A 16,786-nucleotide genomic window follows, 5' to 3' on the forward strand; every position below is an offset into this window, starting at 1 on the left:
AAAATCTTTGTGACTGGCCATGAAGTAGCAGGTAGAAAGAACCCAGTTTGGCTCTAGGATCCCAAGCCGTGCATACAGAACTACCAGTGACTTTAAAAATAAACCATTCCTGTGATACTAATAAACCTAAGAGCACCATGCTAGAACACTAATTTTTAGAAACTTTCCTTTTTTTCTTAGCATTACAGATACTTTTGAAACTTTCACACTTAACCTGTTGTCTTCCCTGTTGGTTGGTGGACCTAATTCTCCCTTCTACAAAGCCTTACTAGAGGCCAATCTTGGTACAGACTTTTCTCCTGATGTTGGGTAAGTGTCACAATTTACTTTGCATCACCATTTAATGACTATAGTTTTATAACATGAATGCTACTCTTGTTATAAAATTGCTTCTTTTTTTTTTTGAAAAAATAAACTAAAGGTTAGAAGAAAATGGGGAGAAAATGAACTTGTACTATAATTCTGCTTGCTCTTTTTAGACAAGAATCTTCTGGTGTATTTTACTCTTTCCATAGTGCAATAATGAAGTATCTTCAAGTGTAAATTATTACCTTGCAAGATACAAAAATAGATAGTTTTATTTATTTAAATTAGCTTCCTGACTTGCTCACTGGTGAAATGGAGATCAGACTAGGGCCCATATTTTACAATCCATATTGCTATTTTGTTATTTCCGATAACTTTCAATGTTTAAATAGTTTTTTCACATGTTTCTTTGTTTCTACACATTGAGGAATGAGCAGGCTGAAACCATGTGCCAGCTTCTCGTGTCTAAGTACATATTTTCAGCATCCAAACCTGCTTTATCTTGACAACTTAACTGCTTTAGGATTATTTTGGAACAGTCAATAAACTAATCTTTGGTAGGCTTTTATTTATGGTGCTTCCTCCCCCCATTGGTTTAGTGACTTAACGTACTGTGAAGACTGTCACAAACATGTCTTTGTTGGTTTAATGAAATATCATTAGATTTTCATAGTACAATATATGTTACTTTGCATTTCCAAAAGTCTTTTGTAGACCTACAGTATTAATATATTGAACTGTATATGAGTGACGATACCCATGTGCATAAGCATTGGTAGGATCATTTCCTTAAGTACTTAATGTTTTATTATATAATTATACTTCATTCCAATTAAAATGTTAATATTTAATATCTACTAGGCTAAGAATCAACCTCTTAGCAAGAAACTGATAACTTACAGTGTTAGTTTGCATTGATAAACACATACAGTGTCAAACAGCATAGTTTGAAGCAGGGGAGGGGAATCTATGGCCCCTGGGTTGGATCTAGCCCCAGCTTACTTGCATTCAGCTTGTGGTGAGGTTTGGGGCTTCTTCCTGCAATGGGATGAGCCAGCACTTGCGCTCCAGCTCCATGACAAATCTTCGAGCTTCAACATCTCCTTGTGGGGCTGAACATGGGCCCTGGCTTGCTCTTTTGCTGAGGGGGAGCCCCAAGCTTGTAGGGGCCCAGGTCAGTGAGATGTTCTTTTTGTTTGATCGCTTGCTTATTGTGAACCAGATCAATTAATTGTTTTGGCCAGAGTGGCTTTTTTTTCTACTTTCTTTTGTGACTATTTTTTCTGAAGGTCAGTGCCCTCCCACCCCCGACCAAAAAAAAGTTTCCCACCCCAGGCCTGGAGGTATGATCATAAGCTCAAGAATTGGACATTGCTGAGTTCTGAATTATTTTATGGTCTTTGACAAGTAATTCACAGGGTGGGGTGTGGGAGGCAGTAAAGGGAGTAAATGGCTTCTAATTTGGGTGGCTCAGTTTGGGCGTACTGAATTTTAAGTGTAGGGGATTTGATTTTCAGCAGTGCTGAGCCATTACAGAACCTATTCCATTTGCTTTTGTTAGACCTATAGGATTTTCACAACGTCTGAAAATGGAGCCTTAGGTTTCTAGAGCAGAATCTGAAATGTAGTCACTTGTCAAAACTTGGTCGGCAGTTTCTTTATCCCAGTTTTGTTAAGGCACTGCGACATAAACATGGAACCTCCAAAATGACTTCCCTGTGCTTGCTTTTGTGCTATATGAAGATTTAAGTTGCAGCAGCAGTCTACTCACTGTCATAATCAGAATGTTCATGTTGGTTTAAAAAAGAGTTTCCATCTAAATAAAATTATGTAAATAGAGAAAAATCTGTATTTGAAAACATTAATGCAGATTAATTCCGAGATCTATTGTCCTTCCTGGTTAGTTTTGTTTCTACTGCTGTACTTCATTCTTTAGACTGAACTATATTTGAAACTTTTTAACACATTGTAACATTCCTACTGAAACTGAAAAATAAATACCTGAAGATTTTTGGCTTCTTGTGTTTTGTTAGTGTTTCCATCTTAGTCTAGATCTTGTACATACCAACTCTTTTTTTATTATTTATTAGATGGCTATTACTTTTCTGTAATCCTTTGTAATAGTTTTAGTGCCTACCATTGGAATAAATGTTTTTTATTTTAGGTTTAATGGCTGCACGAGAGAGGCTTATTTCAGTGTAGGCCTCCAAGGAATTGCTGAACGAGACATTGAAACTGTCAAACAAATTATTGCTAAAACAATAGATGAAGTCATTGAGTGAGTAATGTTAAATTTTTGAAGTATTCTTTTAGCAGAAACTATTTCTAGACATTTATTTTAAAAATATCTTAGTTTAAATGTATGGAAACTACAGTAAAGAAGTAATTTCTAGTGGTTCAGTACTGTTTAGATCTATACTTATTCCCTTTCTCCCTTAATAGCTCCTTAAATACTTCGGTATAGTATGCCCTTCACTACAATAGTGGTGTTTCATTAAATGGCACAGTATGATCTTACTTCAGATGAGTTTTATTCTATGTTATACATATTAAGTACCAGTGCTTCATCGATACTGTAATTCATGTTCATGTCTTTATTTATTATGATTAATATTGTGTTAATGGGTAAATTTGCATATGTACACACACACATACAATGTATATATTTTAGGAAAGGATTTGAGGAAGAGAGGATTGAAGCTCTACTTCATAAAATTGAAATCCAGCTGAAGCATCAGTCTACAAGTTTTGGTCTTGCTCTGACGTCAGTAAGTGCTCTTTTTTTTTTTTTTCTCAAGAAGTAAAATGTCTGTTTTCAACAGTGTCTTAAAATTCTGGATCCAATTTTGCAAGGCCGTTCTCATGCAGAACTCCCACTGAAGTATCTTTCTTTTGTCTCTCTTCTTCCCTCCCGCAAAGTCCACAAAGATCTGTTGTTGTTAGCATTTGTATTGTCTCCTTTGAGTCCAGCCTCCTAATCTTTACATGATTAACTGCACTGAGATTGCTTGCATGAGTAACTATTTCTCCTGGGCTTGTAAACTTGGGGCATGGCTTCTTTCCTCTTGCACACCATAGCACTATGTAAATAATGACTGATTTCTTGGTCCCGTTAATTTACCTATTGTTTTTAAAATTCATAGTATAAATGTGAAAATTTGCATTGGCTTGACTGTTTTCTAGGGTAAATACCCATTAAAACCGTTAACTGGTTAAACAATTAAAATTATATTGTTTAACTGGTTAACCATTGGAGGACTGGTACAGAGTAGCCAGGTCTGGGATGTCACAGAGGCTGCAGTCCTGCTAGCCACAGACAGAGGGCTGCTCCAGCCCGGTCCTCTATATGTGGGGGTTGCTGTGGGTAGGTGTATGAATTCCATAGAAAATGTGGGTGATTCTGAGCCAATGTTCCTTCTAATATTTTCCATCCATGTGGAGAATAATTTTTATTTGCACTGAGGCATGTGTGAATGTGCACCACTAGTAGAAACAAAAAACCTAGCTAATCACCTGGGTGGTATTTGAAAATCTCCTTGGTGGCCGTACAAGCGCACTGTTTACAGGGAACTGCACTGAGGAACCCTGAGAACGCAAGGGATCTCAGTGGCATCTATTGCTGCCTGAAGGGATATAGGTATTTGCGCTGCAAGGTGATCATTGGAAACCATAGCTAGAAACTAGTCCTTATATTCATTTGGCAACTTTGTAAAAAGAGATGGGGGCCTGTGTGAGCTGTAGGGTCTACAGGAGAAGTGGAATATTTCACGTTCTGCTTTTCCCAAAAGCTATACCCTGTGTTCTACGTGTCCACTGTCTGTCATGCTGCTGTCCTCCTTGTCCTTACCATTGTAACCTTCACCCACTTTACTCTCTATCCTGTTCTCCACTATGTAACCCAAGCTTCAAGCTTTCTATAGCCTGCAAGCCCCATCTGTGGACCTCTCTAAGATCCAAAGGAAGTGAGCTGCTTAGGAGGTCTTCTAGGGTGGAGTAATGTGGTTACCAGAAGACTTGGGGAGGGGACATCAACAAGCAAAAAGCATCGAATGGAATAATCCAATCAAATGTATTTCAAAGCGTTTCACTGTTCAAGTTAGGATCTGGCAAAAACTGCTTTATAAGTTTCTCACTGTGGTGATTACCATTTTTTAAAATGTGTTCAGCTTGTCTGATCAAGTTCTGCAAGAAAAAAATCTTTTGCTAAGGCTTGTAAGAAATTAATTCAAAGTGAGGGTTATCGCGGCAAGAAAATACTCTAGAAGTGTACTTTATTTAAAAGAAATAGAAACTGTTTAATTCTCCAACAGTGGCATCCCTCCATTAATAAAAAAGGGAAATAGCTTCAAGTTTTCTAGAGATGATAGTTTAAATATACTAGACTTTAACTAGGAAAGTTCAGTGTCTGAGTTCCCTTTTCTTTTGTTAATTTCTTGTTACAACAGTGACAAAAAGCAAAAGTTAGATATGTTGAACATAGAACACCTTAAATTTAGAGTGTAATCTTACAGAAATTTGTCTGATTTTTTTAACAGTGTTTGTAGAGATGCACCGAACCTGTCGAACAAATTATTGTTAGATTGATCAAACTTAATGAGTGAGAAATGTTAAATTCTTCCAGATCTTGAAACAGACAGTTACTGCTCCAAAGGTTGTGGAAACATTTACCTCTGCCCTAGACCTGACCAATCCATTTGTCAAATGATATTTCCTTTGTGTGAAGATTTTGGTGGAGAACATTGGTTTTACAAAATGTAAGCCCAGTTGCAGCCTTAACTGTGTTCCTTTCAACAACCAATAATATCACTTTTACCTTATGCACTTATCAAATGGCGGTATTACCAAAGTGTTGCATATTGCTTGTCTGCTATAAATATGCAAACAAGACTGGCAAAATGTGTGTTCTGGAATATGCATATCAATCCATGAAATGGCTATATATGCAGTTAAATGTTATGTTTGTCTAATATCTTGCCAATCAAGTACATAGCTTCCTGCTGGAATCATGAAGGAGACCCTGTGGAACTTCTGAAGATTGCAGACAAAGTGGCTCAGTTCAGGCATCACCTCAAGGAAAACCCAATGTTTCTTCAAGAAAAAGTTAAGCAGTATTTTAAGGTAAGGAAACCAAAGGAAAAGCTCTTTTAGTAATAATTTCTAAATCACACTGTTGGAGCCTGTGACAATAATACTAGCTTCAGTCCTCTTGATTTTTTCATAACTATATAAATTATTATTAAGGGTAGCTTAAATGTCAGCATTTACAGATGGAGTCCACTTATCCAATATACCTTAAATCTTTCAGAAAATTAAGCTACCACCCATTTTTGCCAAATGTCCACTTAAAGTGTGTACTTTGGGAAAAATGCAAGACAGACATTCCCCAGCATACAAAGTGTCCTGCTGAACAGCTGTGCCCCCTCAATTCTCCAGGGTGGTGTGTCTTCTACACTGCTTCACTGGGAGAGCTGTGGCTCCTGGCTTTGCTCATTGACAGCCTCTGGAATGTTAATTACTCCCAGCTGAGTTACATGAGTGCTCCTAGCCAGCCACTCCTGAATTGAGTGTTAGAGTGACACTAGCAAATTAGGCTCAGACTTGTCCCCAGAAATGTAACATAAAAAAGGACATACTGGGTCAGACCAATGTGGCCAATGCCAGGGGCCCCAGAGGGAATGAATAGAACAACTAATCATCAAATGATCCATCCCCTGTCGCCCATTTCCAGCCTTTGACAAACAGGCTAAGGCCACCATCCCTGCCCATCCTGGCTAATAGATTCATGCAGTATTGTTACATCAATGGCTATCTAGTTATTTTTTTGAACTCTCTTAAGACCTGTTCTTCACAACATCCCCTAGTAACGAGTTAAATAGGTTGACTGTATATTGTGTGAAGAAAAACTTCCTTTTGCTCATTTTAAATCTACTATGTATTAATTTCCTTTGGTGACCCTTAGTTCTTATGTTATGGGAACAAGTAAATAACTTTTCCTTATTTACTTTCTTCACACCAGCCATAATTGTATATGTATAGTTGGGATTATGTTTTCCAATATGGATTACTTGGCATTTATCAACATTAAAATTTATCCGATAATTTGTTACCCTGTCACCTAGTTTTGTGCGATCCTTTGGAAGTTCTTCACAGTCTGCTTCGGACTTCAGTACCTTGAGCAGTTTAGTGCCCTCTGCAAATTTTGCCATTTGAGGTTGTGTCTAAACTACATGGCTCCATCGATGGAGCCATGTAGATTAGGCTGATCGGCAAAGGGAAATGAAGCCGCGATTTAAATAATCGCGGCTTCATTTAAATTTAAATGGCTGCCACGCTGAGCCGACAAACAGCTAATCAGCTGTTTGTTGGCTCAGCGCGCTAGTCTGGACACTCTCGCGCCAACCTGAAAGCCCTTTATCAACCTCCCCATTATGCCTCGTAGGATGAGGTTTACCGGGGAGGTCGATAAAGGGCTTTCATATCGGCAGAGGAGCGTCCAGACTAGTGCGCTGAGCCGGCAAACAGCTGATCAGCTGTTTGTCGGCTCAGCGCGGCAGCCATTTAAATTTAAATTAAGCCGCGATTATTTAAATCGCGGCTTCATTTCCCTTTGCCGAACAAACAAATCTACATGGCTCCGTTGACAGAGCCATGTAGTTTAGATGTACCCTCACTGTTTACCCTTTTCTCCAGATCATTTATGAATATGTTCAATAGGATTGTTCCTCGTATGGACCACTGAGGGACACCACTTCTCTCCAGTCTGAAAACTGACCATTAATTCCTACCCTTTGTTTCCTATCATTTAACTAGTTATCTGTGCATGAGAGGACTTTCCCTCTTATCCCTTGACAGTTTACTTTGCTTCAGAGCCTTTGGTTAGGGACCTTGCCAAAGGCTTTTTGAAGAGCTAAGTATACTATATCCACTGGATCTGTCTTGTCTACCTGCTTGTTGACAGCCCCCTTCTAACCTCAAAGGAGTCTAGTAGATTAATGAGGCATGATTTCCTTCTGCGGAAACCATGTTGACTTTTTCCCCAACAAGTTATGCTCATCTGTATGTCTGACAATTCTGTTCTTACTTATAGTTTAAACCAATCTTTCCAGTATTGAGGTTAGACTTACTGGCCTGTAATTACCAGGCTAGAACCCTTTTTAAAAATTGGCATCACATTAGCTACCCTCTAGTCATTAGGCACAGAAGCTGATTTAAACAATAGGTTACAAATCAAAGTTAGTAATTCTTCAATTTCACATTTGAGTTGTTTTAGAATGTTTGGAGCAATGCTATCTGGTCCCAGTGACTTATTACTGTTTGTTTCAAAACTTCCTTTAATGTGCTTCTTGTACTGCCCATCACTTTCCTTCTTTGTAGTGCAAGCTCATAGAAAATACAGGCAGTCCCCAGGTTATGTACAAGATAGGGACTGTAGGTTTGTTCTTAAGTTGAATCTGTATGTAAGTCGGAACTGGCGTCAGCCGCTGCTGAAACTGATCAGTTTCCTGTAGTCAGCCCCTGGTCAGTTTCAGCAGCGGCTGACTTGGGGATGCCTGGGGCAGAGCAGCTGGGGTGCTGCTGGGTTGCTCCAGTAGCACCGCTCCTCGACGCTACTGGAGCAACCCAGCAGCACCCCAGCTGCTCTGCCCCAGGCGTCCTGATTCAGCCACTGCTGAAACTGACCAGCAGCGGCTGAATCAGGACGCCTGGGGCAGAGCAGCTGGGGTGCTGCCGGGTTGGTACAGTAGCGCCGAGGAGCGGCGCTTTGGGACCAACCCGGCAGCGCCCCAGCTGCTCTACCCCAGGCATAGGCAAGAAAAGCCTGGGCTGCTGGGGGGGGAGGGGAGGCACTAGCTGCACTTCCATCCCCCCCCCCCAGCAGACCAGGGAGACGCGGTGGCGGGACCGCCCGCGTCCTCCACGGCTTTGCTCCGTCTCCCTGGTCTGCTGACCAGGGAGACGGGGAGCAAAGCCTTGGAGCACGCCCGCAGCGGGACAGGCCAGGCTCACCCGGGCTGTCCTGCTGCAGGCGTGCTCTGCGGCTTTGCTCTGCGTCTCCCTGGTCTGCAGGGAGACGGGGAGCAAAGCCTTGGAGCACGCCCACAGCGGGACAGCCCAGGCGCGCCCGGGCTGTCCCGCTACGGGCGTGCTCCACGGCTTTGCTCCAGGTCTCCCTGGTTTGCAGGGAGACGGGGAGCAAAGCCTTGGAGCACGCCCTCATACAGAGGCAAGTGGGGAAGGGGAGGCTGAGCGCTTCACTTGACTACTGGAAAAGCTTATACTTATTGGGTAGTTGAGTAGTCAACTACTAACATCCCTGCTAAGTATATCTGCATGGTAATGGCAATAAATCTAGGAATCTGAACACAAAAGGGAAGAAGCAGTCCTTAAACTTAATATTTTATTATGGGAATGTATTTGTACAGGATAATCTACATAGACTGACTCTGTCAATGAGTCCAGATGAAAGCTACTATGAAAAACAAGCAAAACTGGAAGCAGAAAAACTGAAACAGAAGGTCAATGATCTTTCAGAAAAGGAGAAGAAACAAACATATGAAAAAGGTTAGCCTCTGGTAATACTTTTCAGTTCTGATAGGTATTTTGTTACTTACAGAATATGTACAATTGTTTGATATATACCAGAAGTCCATCAACATATGTTTTGGAAGTTGGGGACACTACTCTTGATTTTTTTTTTTTTTAAATAATCTGCGTGTGCTCATATATACTTGCAAAAGACAAATGTACAGTTATAGACAGGGCTTAACAAACTGCAGCGAAATCTACTTGCCAGCCCCGCACTGCACATGTGCCAGACTTGCATTGTGCATGCGCATGCTGCCTGTAAAAGGGGCGACTAGCTGAAATCTACTCGCCACAGGCAAGTAGATTCACTGATTTGTCGAGCCCTGGTTATAGACGTCACCAGTATATTCCATGATGTAGAGTACTTTTCACTTAAAAAATTAAAACGATTGGTGGAGAGGGGGAATTCTATAATGAGAACTGATACATAGATGGATTTTTCAGCCTGCAGACTATAGTTTCTCTAATATTGTCACTTACATAGACAGCCCCTGAGTAAGATTAGCAGAACTTGGAATCTATGGGCAACAGTGAAACATAAAGTCATCATGTCAATTACACTCATTGTGCTTAGGAAAACTATAAACAGCAGTAAGGCAGGCTAGTAAGTGTTCCCAAGGAAGAGAAACAAAATCTAGAGGAGTAAAGAAGCTGAGCTACTACTGTAAAGTAGCCTGGAGGTTCTGAACATGGGTAAAGGAGAGCAGGTTTCTAGCAGCTGGGGGAGGTTGCCTATATTATAAGGTGAACTTGAAGTTGTCGTCTTTGGATTTGTTTTTTTAAAGCAGCCAGGAGCAGATACAAAAGATAGAGGTTGAGATTTTCCAATTGACTAACAGATTTAGCCACACACCATGTAGAAAGGTCCAGAGAGAGCACTCTGGGGAGGATTCCAGGTGATGGTTGAGCTTTTCACCTCAAAGCTGTGTGTTGTCCATGGAGCTTGCTATTAAAGGCTTTCTGACATCTGCCTGGTGGGTGTCTAATGAGCTGTCATTAAAAAGGATGGAGCTAGAAACACTATTATTATTACTGGGGAAATGCATTTTGTATTATGCCTCTTGATGTGCATGTCAATAAAATGTAGTAACTATGTAATTGTTTAAGGGAGCTGTTGGAAATTGGAAATATCAAACTCTTATACCACAGAAATGCATTCTCTTCCCCCTGGGAAGCTACATAATTTCACGGGTTTTTGATAATTTGTATTAGAAATCTTTAAGCATTAGTCCTGCTATTCTAATTTATTAGGTTTGGAGTTAATTGATCTTCAGAGCAAACCTCAGGATACCTCCTGTCTCCCAGCTCTAAAAGTATCTGACATTGAGTCCACAATCCCATTCACTGAACTGGAGATGGCATTTGAAGGTTAGTATACTTAAATCTTCTGTAAAATTAAGGAATAATTTAATGGACTGTTGCTTTGAGAGTAGAGTGTGAATGGGAAATGAAATGGCTTCATATACTTGCCAGCATATTGGGGTATAGAATAAAAGCCTAAGTCTGAACCATGTTGCTCTAAAGCTACGTCTGTACTCCACAGTTATTTTGGAATAAGCTATTCCAGAATAGTTATTTTGAAATAGCTTATTTTGAAATAGTACGTCTATACCACTGCAGGGAAGCCTCAAAATTAGTCCAAGGAAGGCTTCCCTAATGTAGACCTGCTATCATAATTTGGAGCCCCAGAAGGAATAACTTAGAATGGCCCAGGTGAGGGGCTATTTCGAAATAGCAGAAGTGGAACGTCTACACATGCCTTATTTCGAAATAGCTTTTTCAGAATAGGCATTGTTCTTCGTAGAATAAGTTTACAGAAGTCGGAATAAGCTGTCCATTATTTCGAAATTACTTCAAAATAATGGAATTGCTGTGTAGACTCTCGCATAGTTATTTCGGAATAACAGCTGTTATTCCAAAATAGCTTTGCTGTGTAGACACACCCTAAGGTGGTTGCAATACTTGAAGTATAAAAAATACTGTACCTCTTCCTAGCTGATCCAAGAACTGTTCTGTAAATTGATGGAGAACAAGTAATTATAGATTACTTGTGTTAATTGTAGAACTGTAGCAAAATTCTGAAAGTGATTTGAATTGTATAATATTTTAAAGTACATATGCCATCTGTTAGCATAGGCTGTAGAACAGAATCTGCTACTTGAGCTACTAAAAGTGGTAAGAAACATCCATCAGACTGAAATCACTAAATTAAATAGAGGAAAAACAAACAGGTGTTCACTGAATAGCTGTTCTTGTGGTGCTGCTTGCTGGCAAGTATATATAGTTTCCCAGTTATTACAGGAACCTGTACAGACTGTAAAAACTAATTGGCCATCCAGTAAATATCATCACTGATGAGAATTCCATAATGTACCCATTTCCCTGGTGAGAAATGGAAAGGTATTTCTTTGAAAACTTAAATGCCATAATGAGACCAGTGCATAATTTTATTGTGGTAATACATTATAATAATTAGATAACACTTGAACAACAGGATCAGCATAATTAATTGTAATAAAGTAAAACACATGTGCTTCTAAGAAAATGGTGAAGGATAAAATTTCTAGTTGCAGAAGAGCATGGCAGCTGTTGATTCTTAAACAAAAGTGTACAAAAATACAAACATTTTGTTACCTCAGGCAATCAGAGTTCAGAAATGTTCAAGTTTGTCTCAGTCATGCTCTTCCCTGAACTTCGATAGATATATTAACTTGTGCAATCATGCTACATATTGTTCCTTAGTAAGCATACTTCTTCGTGTATGTATTTCTCTACCTTGGCTCACACAGATCTTTTGTGTCTCTTGCCTGTACTCAAATGTTTGTCATTAATAAAGCTGCCACCTTAGCTTCTCTCTCATTTCAGTAGAAGCAACCCCTTTCCCCAGTTTATTTTTAAAAAAGGGAGAGGAAAAAAAAAGCAAAAGGAAATGGGTCTCTAAATCGCTTTTTTTCTGTCAATTTTTTTAAAGATTGTTTCCTTCTTTTTCTCCTTCTCTTCTCTTGTACTCCAAACAATAACCCTCCTTTCCCACAGATCAGCACAGCTGTTGTCTCCACATTAATAACTACAATATATTTGTGCTTCCTACTGGTTTTGTTTACAATGAAAGAATCACAGCTATTCTCTTCCATATTTGAGATGTGGAAAGGAGGAAAGGGACTGCTTCAACAGGACTAAATATTCCTTTAGCATTTTTCAAAACAGTTTGCCTTTCAGTTGTTTGCTCTTTCTTATTCTTGTATGAAGTATTGTTGTAATTGTGTCAGTCCTGCGATGTCAGAGACAAGGTGGGTGAGATATCTTTTATTAGGCCAACTTATTTTTGTGAGAGACACGAGCTTTTGAGCTACACAAACCTGAAAAAGAGCTCTGTGTAAATCAAAAGGTTCTCTCTCACCAGCAGAAGTTGGTTTAATGAAAGAGATTACTACATCCCACCTTATCCTTTTCTGAGTCTAAAATTTAAATATTTAATAACCTTTCTCAGTCTGATAATTTTGAAGGTGATTTCTACTGACTGAACATAACTGTATAATGGCCTAGAAAACTCATAAATCTGTCTGGGACTCACATCACAATGCCTGCAATTAAAACAGGATGTGGCTTCCTATTACTTTTTGTAGTGTCAAAAATAGCTCTATTATAAAGTATTTTGGCCAATGTCATAGCTATCATGTTCTCAAAGTTTTTCCTCTTATTCATAGCTGATGAAATCCCTGTCCAGTACTGTGCTCAGCCGACCAATGGGATGGTATATTTCAGAGCTGTTTCCAGCTTGAACACCCTTCCAGAGGAGCTCAAACCATACGTGCCACTCTTCTGCAATGTCATTACTAAGTAAGATAATTAGTGTGCTTGAAGTTGATATGATGTATTGCAATACATGGAAATAACATTAATATTGAACACTTCCTAGAATTATTGTGTTCCATCTTACTTCTGTTTTCTGGTAATTTCAGTGATGTTTCAATAGTGCAAATAATTTTTATTATGGGGCAGAGTCCGATATAGTTAGCTAGCAAGCTTGTAAACTACTTTATCAAATACATTTTAATAGACTCTTTTGTATTTTAATTTTTTCTTTAATACCATATATTGGGTATTTGCTAACATTTAAAAAACCCTAGTGTCTTTATTAATAACTCCCCCTATCTATTAGGTAATGCATCAGATTACTTGTGCTTTGAAGTTACATTGTGTATTTGTACTGAACAATTTGGATCGTTTCTGGTTTTACTATATTGTTTGAACTCAGAGGAAATAGAACTACTTCTTTTTTGTTTTTCTTTTTTTTATAGAATGGGCTGTGGAACCCTTGGTTACAGAGAACAAGCCCAACAAATAGAACTAAAAACAGGTGGCATGTCTGCCAGCCCACATATCATTGCTGATGATTCCCACCTGGATGCGTATGAACAGGTAAATCATAACATAATATATGCTGTTGCATTACACTGACAACATTGTAGTTAAGGATCGAGTAAGGTTTCTTCATAAAGCAGTCAATGTTGAGGACTTTATTTCAGAACATGTTGTGCTGAAAATTTGGTGTAGAGATGAGCTTTTGTTGACATGACATAAATTTCATCATCATGATAACTTACCTTTATCCCAAAGATAACCTTTTTTCATGACTCTTTATCTTCAGATTGCTTTATAATATCTCTTACCACAGTATTCAAGTAGATAAAAAAAAAAACTAAGAAAAGATGTTTACCTTTTTCAGTTCTTTCATGACAAAATGGCATGACATATGTATAAAATTGGAAGGATTAGATTTTTATCAGAAAGCATTATTTTACTGTATACACACAGACAAAATTAATTTCCATCAATGAGGATAGAATTTTATGGAGGCAAAGTAAGAAAAATGCTGTTTGAGAACTTATTAGAGCTTGATATGAGGATATTTTCTTTATATTTTGACACATAATCAGAAATGGTGTTACGCTGGTTAAAGTTTTAAGTAATTGATTTTCAGTGTTTACTGTCATGAAAATTGCCTAATTTCCTCCCATGAAATCTGCTACTCTGACAATTTAAACCGGTAAACATTTTAAAATGCTTTAAAAATAGAGCTTTATATTTTCTATTGAAATTATAAAATAGTAAAAAGATAACTCTACCAAACCTACATATGTAGCACAGTAGTAATGTATAGTTAAAGAATATTCAATATATTCAAGCTCATTGAGATCAGACATGCTAGGACTTCCTCAATCAACTCAATTAAGATTTTTCTTAATGTTGATCTTCTGTGGCCCCCCCCTTCTTTTGCTGTAACTTCCGTGCAGTAGTTACTGCCCACAGTACATGGGGAGAGGAGTATGGGTATGTCTACACTACCACCCTAGTTCGAACTAGGGTGGTAATGTAGGCAACCGGAGTTGCAAATGAAGCCCAGGATTTGAATTTGCATTTGCATCTCGCTAGTGCGGACTCTGTGCCGCGCGGCTACACGCGGCACGGACTAGGTAGTTCGGACTAGGCTTCCTATTTCACGAGGAGTAACGGTAGTTCGGAATAGGAAGCCTAGTCCAAACTACCTAGTCCGTGCCGCGTGTAGCTGCGCGGCACGGAGTCCACACTAGCGGACATTTAAAAATGGCGGCGCCTGGAGAGATGCAAATGAAGCCCGGGAAATTCAAATCCCGGGCTTCATTTGTAACTCCGGTTGCCTACATTACCACCCTAGTTCGAACTAGGGTGGTAGTTTAGACATACCCTATCAGCATATCTGCAGGGCAGGGATTAGGCACTCATTTGCTTTCTACCCTCTGAACAACTTTGATCTAGAGTTCCACTGTCCTCCTTCTAGGCCACATTTAACCACCCACTGAATGTGATAGGCTGACATAGGGACACAGAAGCTGGCTTTCACTGACACATGAGGCAGGGTTTGCCCCATAGAAAGGAAGGTACTATTCATATAGACCTATGTAACTACACTTCTTGTCTTTCCTGCAGTTTTAGCAGTGAGGCTGTCTGCATGTGATAGGCCATTAGGCTGATACTGTAGAATCACTTTCATAAAATGCTGCATCATGTTTCTGTGGCCTTTTATTTCAGTTGTCTTCTATTGGTTTATCCTGTGTGTGAAGTATCTTCATTTTTCCTTTAGGGTGTGCTCTTTTCATCTCTGTGCCTGGATAGAAATCTGCCAGACATGATGCACTTATGGAGTGAAATCTTTAACAAGTAGTGTATTGGCTTTTCATATGTTTTTAGTCCCTCTTCTACCTTCTCCTGTCCCTCAAAAAAAAAAAAGAGTTCCTACTTTGTTAATCAATTCTGGCTTTGCATAATTTAATTTCAGCATGCTCTAAATCAAAATATTCTTCTTTCTATAAAAACCATATTAGCTGTACGGATGAAGGCTAGTTTTAGAAATTACAATAATGAACCATTCAGTATTTTAAAGTAGTCTAGATCCAGTCCCATATTTTTAAGTCCCGTATTTAAGCCTTTCTGCAGTGTCCTGACTTGATCAGTAATGGAGGGTACTGGTGCTGGCTAGATCCCTGCTCACCAGCTGTCCACCGACCAGCAATAGATGGTGGTGCGGGCAGTGGCTGGCGATGAGGGTGGGTGTGCAAGGCAGGTGGCCAGATGAAGATGCAGCACACATCCCACCTCTTGGTCAACAGAACTTTCCCTGCCATCCCCTTTACATTCAGCACTGGCTGCGCACTACAAGCTGAGGAGTCTGGTGTGTGCCGATACCAGACATTGACCAGTTACGTGTTGTCTCTGCTGCACCCATCTGCCATTTCCATGTACCCCCTCTCACTGTCCTCTCCTTGTTTTGCCCCATACTCCTTTGGTCCCCCCTGCTCCTCCCTATCCCCCCTACTGGAGCATGTCCCATTCCAAGTACTGTGCAGAGAACCAGCCCCTGGTCAGAGTGCTCAGCTCAACAACAGCCTGGCTGGCAGGTTGCTTCCCCCACTGCCTCTGGCTAGGCTGGAGCCTCGGGAAAGTCCAAGACACCCTGGCCTGGGGCATTGGCCATGAGGAGCTAAGCCCTGTATGTGCCAAAGTCCCACACAGCACTAGCCTGGGGAAGCCTCTTCTCCCCTCACCTCAGCTCTAGAGAGTGTGGTGGGGGGGGAGCAGTTTCCATCTTGTCTGTGTCCCAAACATGCAAGCTCTTCACAGCAGCTCCCAGGCAGGAGATTAGCACCCTTTGTTCCCCCTGCTGAGCCACCTCTGACTGGGTTTGCTGAAGCCCCTGCAGTCAGGTTCTCTGGGATCTGGTGCACAGTAAATCTTTAGGGCTTCACCTTTTCCTGCTTATACTGTAGCCAGGGGATAGGAGGCAGCTGGATTATGTCAGTGGCCACCAGCAGTCTGGAGGTGTGAGCTGCCTTTCTACACTCTGCAGGCAAGAAAGGACAAGCTGCTTCCAAGCACTGGGGAACTGGGGGAGGAAGAGATGAGCTCTGTAAAGACATGGGCCAGGGTCATCCCTTCTCCTCACCTTCTCCCTTGCAGCTGGAAGCAGCTCCTTTCCCTTCACTTCCACACAGTGCTGAAAGGCTGTTACTGGCCACAATCTGCTGTGAATCCTGGCAGAAATCTGTGGAGGGTAGGTATGTGACCCTGTATTTCACCCCTATGTGCTGCCTTGGGAAGATGTAGTGCCAGGTACCAGGAGAGGCAGATATGTCCTGGAGGCCCAGGTAGGGAGCATCAGGTCAGTCTGTCACATCCTCCCTCTCCTTGTATGAGAGAGGGATACAGGAGTGTGTGCATGTGTAACCTCTACCTGTGTCTGTCACCTCTCCATGTGAACCCTACAGCCTTGAAGATAAGGTAAATAAAAAGGCTCCAACTACTTTTTAATATGGACTTAGTCAACTTGATGTTATTTTGAATGTTAGAAGTGCAT

General features: G+C 40.4%; 1 protein-coding gene across 1 annotated transcript in view; it reads left to right on the top strand.

The window, feature by feature from the left end:
* PITRM1 (pitrilysin metallopeptidase 1) overlaps positions 1–16,786 on the top strand; it is a 47,188-nt gene that overhangs the window by 15,164 nt on the left and 15,238 nt on the right. The window contains exons 10-18 of the mRNA XM_075922708.1: positions 181–309; positions 2,471–2,584; positions 2,978–3,074; positions 5,290–5,424; positions 8,730–8,868; positions 10,144–10,260; positions 12,600–12,732; positions 13,194–13,314; positions 15,017–15,093. Coding sequence (XP_075778823.1) covers positions 181–309; positions 2,471–2,584; positions 2,978–3,074; positions 5,290–5,424; positions 8,730–8,868; positions 10,144–10,260; positions 12,600–12,732; positions 13,194–13,314; positions 15,017–15,093 — 1,062 coding nt within the window. The remainder of the gene's footprint in view (positions 1–180; positions 310–2,470; positions 2,585–2,977; positions 3,075–5,289; positions 5,425–8,729; positions 8,869–10,143; positions 10,261–12,599; positions 12,733–13,193; positions 13,315–15,016; positions 15,094–16,786) is intronic.

Source organism: Pelodiscus sinensis, chromosome 2 (genome assembly GCF_049634645.1).
Source record: "Pelodiscus sinensis isolate JC-2024 chromosome 2, ASM4963464v1, whole genome shotgun sequence".
NCBI classification, from domain to species: Eukaryota; Metazoa; Chordata; order Testudines; family Trionychidae; genus Pelodiscus; species Pelodiscus sinensis.